Source organism: Syngnathus typhle, linkage group LG13 (assembly GCF_033458585.1).
Source record: "Syngnathus typhle isolate RoL2023-S1 ecotype Sweden linkage group LG13, RoL_Styp_1.0, whole genome shotgun sequence".
Taxonomy (NCBI): Eukaryota; Metazoa; Chordata; class Actinopteri; order Syngnathiformes; family Syngnathidae; genus Syngnathus; species Syngnathus typhle.
The window spans coordinates 12559799-12569224 of record NC_083750.1 but is presented as its reverse complement, the minus strand read 5'-3'; the positions used below and the strand labels follow the sequence as shown (position 1 = coordinate 12569224).

General features: G+C 46.6%; 1 protein-coding gene across 2 annotated transcripts; it reads right to left on the bottom strand.

Moving 5' to 3' along the window:
* Positions 1-169: 169 nt before the first annotated feature.
* On the bottom strand, positions 170-9179 carry vangl2 (VANGL planar cell polarity protein 2). 2 transcript variants are annotated; one of them, XM_061295398.1, is made up of 8 exons: positions 9072-9179; positions 4182-4565; positions 3984-4101; positions 3170-3777; positions 2967-3100; positions 2638-2791; positions 2184-2433; positions 170-2004 (listed from the first exon to the last, which is right to left on the bottom strand). In XM_061295398.1, the coding sequence occupies exons 2-8, from the start codon at positions 4250-4252 to the stop codon at positions 1744-1746; spliced, it is 1596 nt and encodes a 531-aa protein (XP_061151382.1). In that variant the 5' UTR covers positions 4253-4565; positions 9072-9179; the 3' UTR covers positions 170-1743. The 2 variants fall into 2 exon arrangements, with proteins under 2 accessions (XP_061151382.1, XP_061151383.1); XM_061295399.1 differs by having other exon boundaries at positions 2638-2773.
* Between the last annotated feature and the right edge of the window lie 247 nt (positions 9180-9426).

Below are 9426 nucleotides of genomic sequence, written 5' to 3'. Positions count from 1 at the left end.
TACTAAATGTATTAGGAGAAATACCACCAGTACTGCAATACTGTGGCCTTATTATTGTAAATACAAATAGTTAACAGTGTGTGAGTATAGCTGGATAGCTAGCTACAATGGCCCAATTTTGCTAGCGGAACTTGTCACACTCCCAGTGATGAGGCAGGCAGGGCAACCCTTTGTACAGAATAACAGGGTTTAATGGTGGAAAAGTACTAACAACACGCTATACAATGCTAACAAGAGTTAACAAAAACATAAAAAAGGAAAATACAAAGACCCCCCCAAAAATCTACATTAGCATTCATTGTTTTTTTTACAGGCCACTCGTAGAAACATTCGGAGAGAAGTTTCATCATAATTTAGGCACCTTACTTTTTTTTTTTTTTTATAAAAATGCAACCTTTTGGAGCTGTAAAAAAAAAAAAAACCTCTGTTGAGGAGTTCTTTCCGTTTGGATGTTTCTGTTAGAAATGTGCCGGACATCACTTGCACAACATCTGCCCACTTAAGGCAGTTTATGGTTTACTGATATGCAGTCTTACAAAAGCAAAAGTATCAAGATGGGGGATGAGGCTTTGATAGGTTTGTTACATTAAGAAAAAGCCACATTTAGAAAAAATAAATTAGCTTAATGCCAGCATGTCAGTCAACAGATAAGAGCAGGAAATGCACCCACTAAATGTTATGTTGTCACTTGTTGTTAAAGCTACTTAAAAGAGGAATGTTGCTTGCTTTTACATATATATTTATGTCTTAAGTGTAAAGGTGTTGTTTTGGTGTGTTAAAGTGAAACATCAACGCTAACCGCAAACATGAACACAAAGACAGAGAATCTAGAAAAAAAAAAATGTTATTTGCGCACATAAGTTGCTACATTCTGAAGTGAGTACCGAAGATCTGGGCCACACTATGGGGGGGAACCACCACACGATTCAAACTGGATTGTCACCTCCAATAAAACAGTTGTATCAAAAAAAAAAGAAGTTGGAATCTTTTGAAGGGATTCATATCAAGAATAAAATGGTATTTTTGCAAAAGTAATGCCAATTTTGAGAATAAAATCACATCAAAAAGCCAGACTTTTCCAAGAGTAAAGTCTAACTTCAAGAATTCTTATTTCTTAGGATAAAGGTTAGATTTTTAAAGACAGGTGCATTTTCAAGAATTAATTTTATCGCAAAGTAGCCTATTTCTAGGTTTAAAGTACAAGTTGCATTTTTTTTCCACGAATCAAGTCATTTTTTTCATGCAATTTTCAAGAACTGTAATATTTCTGTGTGACTATGTGAAAATGTGTGTTTATTCATTTATTTAGTCCAGACAGATGCAACGTGATTATTTCAAGTATTATTGCTCTAATAATTGCCAATGGCATTTTTAACTATCCAAAAAACTTCCAATGGGCCTGCATTTTTTTGCTTTGCATTTTCTTGTTTTTTTGAATTTGCTATTCTCATCATAACAAAATACTTATGATTTGTTTCATCAGTGTGGCCCGAGATGGTGCTTTGTATGAAAAAAAAAACAGCTGCGGTGGGGCAGTGGTGGTGCGTTGCAGTCACAGTTTCCCAGCTGAGCGGACGCAACATCATAGTCGTGGTAGTGTAATGCCAGTTCAGTGGTTACAACGAAAAAAGGCGCCTTTGTAAAAAAAAAAAATTCTTTTTTTTTTCTTTTCAACAATGTGCTGCAATAACAACACCAGTCAAAGGCATCCAGAGCTGATTTGAGGTTGTTTTTCGGCGTCCTTCACACGGACGTCTCGGACTGAAGCCGCATGACAAACTTGTGGCTTTTGGGGTCCACAAACTCCTCGCCGAGTCGCAGGAAGGGCAGCGGCGTGACGGTGACCACCAGGGAGAAGTCGAGGCGGCGCACGGAGAAGACCAGGCCTTGGCGCAAGGCCGCTGTTACGGGCTCCTCGCTCACCAGTGTCCACTGGCGCCCCCTGCCGTTATGCTGTTGGTACTGCATGGTGGGCCCCGGGCTCAGGTAACGCTCCAGGAAGGCCTGCACAGGTTTTGAAATAGAGATATGAATACTGGATTTGGATCAAAAGTGATTGGTTTGGTTATTTGTAGATGATTTTCATGCTAATGAGATGAATAGGACATGCACTGAGGAGGGAGGCCAAAGAGGCACTTGATATGCAGGTGGTCGGTAATAATCAATTGGGTAGGTTTTTGGACCTTGGGCGTCATGTTGTGCGTGATGCAGAACTGCAGATGTGTGAGGATGCTCTCCATGCTGTGGAAAGCCTGCTGCCGCGTGGTCCTCAGGTACTTCTGCATGGCCCGCGCCATGGGGGCGAAGATGGCCTGCGCCGCCTCGCGGGGGTCCATCACCTCGCGTGGGTGTTTGGGGGACGAGGTCAACGCTGCCTCCTCTTCATGGAGGCGCTTGATGTGCGTGAACGCCTCTTCTACTGCCACCACCAGCCTGCAATGTTAGACGGACGGGTGTTTTTGGAATTTGGAGAGGGTAGGCAACAGTTGGAGGGGGAGTCGCCCCCTGGTGTATAGTGGGAATATAACACCAAACACTTTAAAGCCCACATTGTTCATTACTGGGTTAGACAATGCCCCCATTTGGGCATTTAAGATGACCACCTACAAGATGAAAGATGTCCCTCTCCCTCTCTACCTGGCCTTGCGCTTGCGGATCCTGCGGTCCATGTCTGCCTCCTCGTAGTAGAACTCGTTGTGGGAGTTGTCTCGCCTCCTGGCGGCGGCAGCGATCATGGCGCGCGACTGGCCCGTGGAATTATTGGCAGGGTTTTCTGTGCGGGAAAAGTTTCCTATACCTCAATGTTTTTGCGTGATTACGTATTAAATATATTTCTGCGACGCAACACAAACAGTACGCAAGGTTTTTTTTAACAATGGGATTTGAGTTACAGGAAGATGTTCTCATGATAATGTAAAGCTTTGTAAAAAGAAATATAGAATTAAAAGAGGCAGTGCAGTGTTTACCATCCAGTGAGTAGACTTTGAAGCCTGTCATCTTCTTGGACAGAATGGATTTTGGCAGGTTGACCAGGGCGGGATTGTAGACAGGGAAGTCGTTGTAGTAGTGGTCCAAAACCCACACGGCAGCCCGCTGGATACTGGAACACGGTAACAACTAAATATTGGCTGAATTAGAATGGGAATAATTACAGGTTGTGGACACGAACCTGAGGTGGCCCACGTTGTAGAAGCGACTGGCCCCGTCCGTGCTGCGCACCACTTTGAGGCAGAATGCGGGCTGCAGATGGCGCACCTCCAGCAGCACCAGCGCCAGGTACTGGATGAAGAGCAGCGCATCTACCAGCGAGGCGGCGTACTCCACGATGCCCCGGTAGTCTCGCTCGCGGGGCTCCAGCACGCGCACGCCGTAAAAGAGCCAGTAGGATGCCACGAAGAGGAAGACCAGCACCATGAGCAGGCAGCGGAAGACAAAGAAGCGCGGCAGGGTGGCGCGCGGCGGGCGCAGGAACAGCGCCCACGAGGAGATGAGCAGCACCAGCAGCTTGAACGCCAGCGAGACGTAGAGGCCCTCGCAGGGCGTGCCGCACGGCTCCAGGGTGTCGCGCCACAGCGCGTGCGGCAGCACCAGGAAGGCCAGCGGCGTCACCAGCGCAAAGAAGCTCAGGCAGCCGCCCAGCGCCGGGCCCAGGAAGCGCTTGCACTCCAGGGGTGTCGACTCCTCCAGGTCCTTGGTGACTCGGGTCAGGTCCTCATTGGAGATGCTGTGCTCCGACGTCCCCGTGACCACGGTGGTGGTCTCGCCCCAGTTGTCATCCTGGCAGACAAGGAGAAAGGCCCGTTGGAACAAGAGCGCTGGGAGTTTGAGAGCTAGCTGCTTTTCACTTTTGGGGGGAATTCAGATGAGATTTTTCCAGGCATCGTGTAAATTGAAAACCAAAATGGCGACCTCTCCCGTCTTTTCCAAGGTTGCATTTCCAGCACGATACATGAAAAGCAGAGGTGGGGGTTTTTTTCACTCACCCGGTCGTCCCCGCGGGTGGACTCGGCGTCGAGCAGCGGCTCTCCGGGCGTCTGGATTGTCACCGACTTGTCTCCGCGGCTGCTGCCATCTCTGCTTTTGGAGCGATGCCTCCGATCCCTGCCAGATACCAAGCGGGACACTTGATGACATGGTGGCAGGAAGCTGCGCTGAGAATCACATACCGCCGACTCCCCTACCTGTGCTTGCGGGAGCTCCGGGAGTGGGACGACTTGTACGAGTAGCCGGAGTACTGGGATTCGTTGTCCATGTCTCGGGCGGGCGGCGAGCGGGCTTTGTGAGCTCCGCTTCCTCCTCCTCCGCCCGTGCCGCACGGCTTGCCGACGCCGCCCAGCTGGATCTTGCGCTCAGAGATAGACTTGGTGGAGAGGGCCAGCGGCAGCTTGAGCAGGTCAACCTTGCTCCTGAGTGAATCTATCTTGGAGGCCGAGGAGGGGACCGTGGGAGAAGGCAATGGGGGGGTTGGGTGGGCGAGGGGAGCGGGGGGAAGAGGAGGAGAGGGGCGGGAGAGGATGGCGGGTAGGAGAGTCAAGGCAGGGAGAGAGAGCAGAGGCTTCCGTGATCTGAAAGACAAACCAAGAACTGTCAAATGATGCTACAATAACTGCTACTTTGAAATCCTCAGAATGACTAGAAATCATCCGCAGAGCGACGGGCCGACTGGGCGAGGCTGAAATCGGGACAGAAAACTCGAGGATGGAGAACGATGCCCGCACGTGGAAATTTAGAGCTATGATGTTTCAGAAAAAAAACTCAAACTGTTACTAAATACAATGAATTACATATTATATTATTGTAGTAAAAATGGAATATATTTTTTTTGACCATTGTTATTAATGTGCGACCTGTTGATATTGAAAGCCCATCTGCCAAATGTTTCTAGATGAAGTAGCGCCATCTCGTGGCACACGGCATAAGGAAATGTAAAATGGTCGCCAGGTCGACATGAAAAAGGGAAACGGCGTCTCTCATCACCCCCGCGTGGGAATCAAAGTGAGCGCTGTGGCACATTAACCCACTAAAACCTTTTTTGGCCGTGTGCACTTGCCAAAACGCTACTGGCGGCGGCGGCGGCGGTTAGTCATCTCCCAACGCCGGCGCTAGCACCGACACAAAGGCGGCCATATTGGATTACGCCGTTTTCACACAAAAAAACCTCGTTTGGCCTCTCCCCTTTCCTCCTCGCATTCCCTCTGTGGCTTCGCCCGTCCCCGTGGAAACCTGGCCTGGTCGCTGCCATGGCGATGAAAGGAGGAGGGGTGGGGGGTCGTAGGTTGACAGTTGCCGCGGTGACATGACCTCAAAGCGCCCTCTGCTACGACGCCCTCACACACAAAACAGACCAAAATAGAAGGGCGGCCATGATGGATGCCAGGCTGCCATATGCCGGTTAGTGGATAAAAGGTGGGCGTGGCTCTGCCTTGGCCTTCTGGGAGGAATCAAGCGTTGCCATTAAACTCCAATGGCGTCTGGATCTTACATGAGCCAATTCAAATCCACTTCCTGTCCAGCCAAAGACCAAAACACCATGACTCTTGGCATGTGCGCATTACAATGATCACCGCCACATCTTTGTTTTGTTTTTTTCCCCTGGCCAACATTGAATTCTTTGCATTCCACCCAAATAGCCTATGTTGTTATAAAGTACAAGACGAAACAATGTGGCAATTTTGCAGTACGATATACAATTTGTTGGTCTTTTTGGGAGGCTAGAATGGCTTCACACCCCTTCCATTACTTTCAACTTTTTTTTTTGCAATATGACTATTTTGAATTGTAAGTGGCATGTTGTTTTAACGAAGCAAATGCTCTCATTACAGAATGTTGTCATTATAATATTCTGAGTATTATAAAAAGAAGCCAACTAAAACAAAGGAGGATGAAGTGCATTTTCAAGCCTCACTCGTGATTTCACTCTTCGACTTGCCATTCTCTCAATTCTGTGTTTACCAACAAGAACGACGACGACGAGGAGGCTGAATTCAATTTGGAGCGCATCAGGTGATGTTTGTGCATTTGAACAATGGATCGTTTGCTACACAAAAGCTAACAATTCAAAATGAATTTCCACACGAGTGCTCCACTAGCCTGTCCTGTTTGAAACCCAGGCGCAATTCGGCAATGACCTTTCAAAAGCAAGCCCATACGTTTGCAATCATGACGTCACGTTGCCATTACGCCTCATAATGAGACGCATGTGGTCGTCGGGATATGAGAGTCAGCCCCGAGCGAGCAGGCGGTACACTAAATTGGAACATGAAGAGAAGACAGGAACAAAGAGAACATTTCTACCCTCTTTTAGCATACTTAGCAATGATAGAAGAGCCCGACTTTGCTATAAAGAAAACATTTTGCCAGCTGGGGTCTTTGAATTTGCTACATTTGCGGATAACAATTGAAGTTGGCATCTCACAATCCCAGCATAACAGCAGAAATAGAAAAACACCAAACTGCTGTACTCTAATTTACCTGTATTTTGTCCCACTAAGATGATTTGAAACATATACGAGCACATTTTGGGCAGCAAACAGGTTGGTGGAAATGTACCCTTGTGACACGACGTATTGTGCAAGGCTGTCAGTGAGAACGTGGCCAAACACTTGATCCAAACAGGTGTGGTCCAGCCAGTGGTAGTGAAGATCGGGTTGCCTATTCATCCCCTGGCCCTATACATGCCAGTGCATCAAATCGTCTTCGATGAATGTTTCGTTTCAAGCTAAATGTTCTGGCGCAAACGGATCATAAAAACGTACTCAGGACAATGAAACTCTAGCCCACCGCCAAAACCGCCCACGAGTCTTCTGACAAGCTGCTGATAATGTACCGTATGAATTATTACAAAGGCCGCAACGGCGAAGCCCGTAAAAGTGCTTTCAGGGGCCGACATTTCAGAAAAAGCTCTCGAGTTGATTTATGCGCTCGACCGCATGGTTTACTGTAAAATCATGAATGGAGCGGAAGTCGTGTACAGAGTTGTTTGTCCATCCAGTCTGTCGTGAAAAAAAACAACCCAATTACAATCACCACAAATCCACGACCTAGCGGCCGTCCATTTTCAGAGTTCAATGGCAATCTGATAAGGAAGTTAGTAATAGACCGCAACACAATATTTTCGTACTTACAAAAACATTCCCAAAGTGACTTGACCATCCTCTGTGCACGACCCCCCAAAAATTCGAATGGAATGCTAATTGTCGCAATTACCCTTTGTCCCCGGTCATAACACGTCCGCAGAGGAATCAAATATTTTAAGACGGCCGGCAGCTGCCCGCCATGGCCAAACATTTGAGGAAAACCACCGTCCAGCTCCATCCAGTGGCCATTTGAGGCCTACGAGACCAACTGTGTAAATACACACACACACACAGTAGACCAGCACCAGCAGCCATGGTTTCCAAGCACGACATGAGTTAAGCAACTGCCTTTCCTGCACACAAGGCTAGCAAAGTGGAGCAGGTGTGTCATGTCCACTACATTCAGTACGCCGTCATGTATTACACTTAGATTTCCTATATTTGTCAGAAGGCAATGTCGTGACATGACTGAAGCACAAGTACCTTTCTGTTCCGTCCGCCAGACGTTCGGCAACAGTTCTTGGGCTTTTCCTTGAACATGCTCAAAATTTGACAAGAAAAGTACAGGCGAACATTTGCAACCTTAAGCTGAGAACGCACGTTTTTCGGCCTTCAAAAACAAGCATACTGGCATAGGGAGCAGATCTTAAATCAAACATGTGACTCCGTTTCGAAGAAACCATAACTGCATCCAGTCGCTTAATAAACTGACAGCTGTAAAATTGGAATATATGACATATAAATGCATCATATATATACTTCAGAATGTGTTCCAGTGACGACAAATTTTCCTCATTTTGCCATTAAAATATTTCAAATGAAGGTGGGGCAAACCCGACGGTTACGTTAACCCTCAGTACCAATTACGGCTGCTCAAACGTAAAACAAGTCAGTAAATATCGCCCAATACACAAGCTCGCATACCACTGGCGTTTTATTACCTCCATCCAGGGGGCTTTCATTGACATGGTTTTGTTTGCTTGGGTGCAACGGCCCGCTTTTAAAACTTCAAGCAGGAAAACTTACATGTAGTGATAATTGAACTCATGACAAATTCATTAAAAAAAAAAAAAAACACACACATATGGCCTAGATATGCTAACGTGTCAAACACCTGCGAATACTTCAAAAAGTGTATAAAAGAAACTTACTATATTAAAAAGTAAAAATGAGGAAAGAACAATTTCTTATACATGAAGAGAAAACATAAAGTACAAAATAAATGAGCAAAACGTCCAAAAGACTGTTAAAAGACAGAGTAGCACAACATTTGCTTTCAAATACTGGATGAAAATTTAATATACTTGCCTCGGGGCCGTTCTAACAAAAATGTACTTCAAACACTCTTTATATTTATAGCGCGTGTAAAAAGTCATCAAATGTGCAATACTGTATCTTGGGGAGTCAGTCGTGCCCCATCACTGGCTGTTCGCCAAATACACTCATGTTGCTCGGCCAACATTTCAGCCTTTTGCCTCTTTTTCGAGGTATTTGAGCCAGCGAAATGGGATAAGAACGTGGAAAAAGAGAATAAAAGTATTTTAGATCTCCTGTGATAGTACAAGCGGGCCGCACAGCCCGAAATGTTTGCTCCTCTCCCCACTAAATGAATGACTTCCACGGCTAAAGTGTCCTCCAGCGTCGGCACAATTTCGGCTTCATCGCCCACTGTTTTAGTCGCTTCATTCCCGGTTAAAAAGTGGAAGCTTACGTGGCCCTTGGCGGGGGAGTACAACAAGCAACCTCCTAATCTTGCTTGGCTGCGGTTTGAACAAGTGGGGGAGAAAGAAAAGAAAAGGAGAGGAGGCGACCATCGCGTCCTCTCCACCATTGTTTGTTGAGCCCATCCACGACGAAGCTAACCTGCCCCCTTTTCCACTTCTCTCCTCTAATTCAAGCTTTTTGGTCAAGCCCACCACAGCGCCGCTCGTACAGCACTCGCGCAACACCGCCACTTGCATTTGAAGATATTTGAAATGTAAAACGACTACTTACTTAGGGCAGAGTGTCCATGCAGTTATTTGTCTCACTTTCCACTTTCTTTCCGCTCGGCCGTGAAAGCCCCCCCGCTCCCCTTGCCCCGCCCATCGCTGCTTGCCCACTGGGAGGTTAGACGGAAAAGGCGGGGCTTAGCTCCGCGTTTAAACATCAACTCGTATCAATATTTTAAACTCACATCCACTTGTACAATGAGCATTGATATTTTTTTCCTCGGAATTACCATTAAATTCAGTCTAAAAAACTATTTAGTGTAGTTGCAAACCAAATATACGTTTACGTACACTGAGGCTACTAGTAGATCTAATCTGCGCATGCGCAGTAATTAAACGATTACATTTACTATAAAATG

Coding starts and splice junctions, on each gene's coding strand:
- vangl2 (XM_061295398.1), bottom strand. CDS start 4,252: ATGGACAACGAATCCCAGTACTCCGGCTACTCGTACAAGTCGTCCCAC. Junction 2,434..2,637: donor ATCCGCAAGCGCAAGGCCAG/GTAGAGAGGGAG, acceptor CTAACATTGCAG/GCTGGTGGTGGCAGTAGAAG. Junction 2,005..2,183: donor CGCACAACATGACGCCCAAG/GTCCAAAAACCT, acceptor AAACCTGTGCAG/GCCTTCCTGGAGCGTTACCT.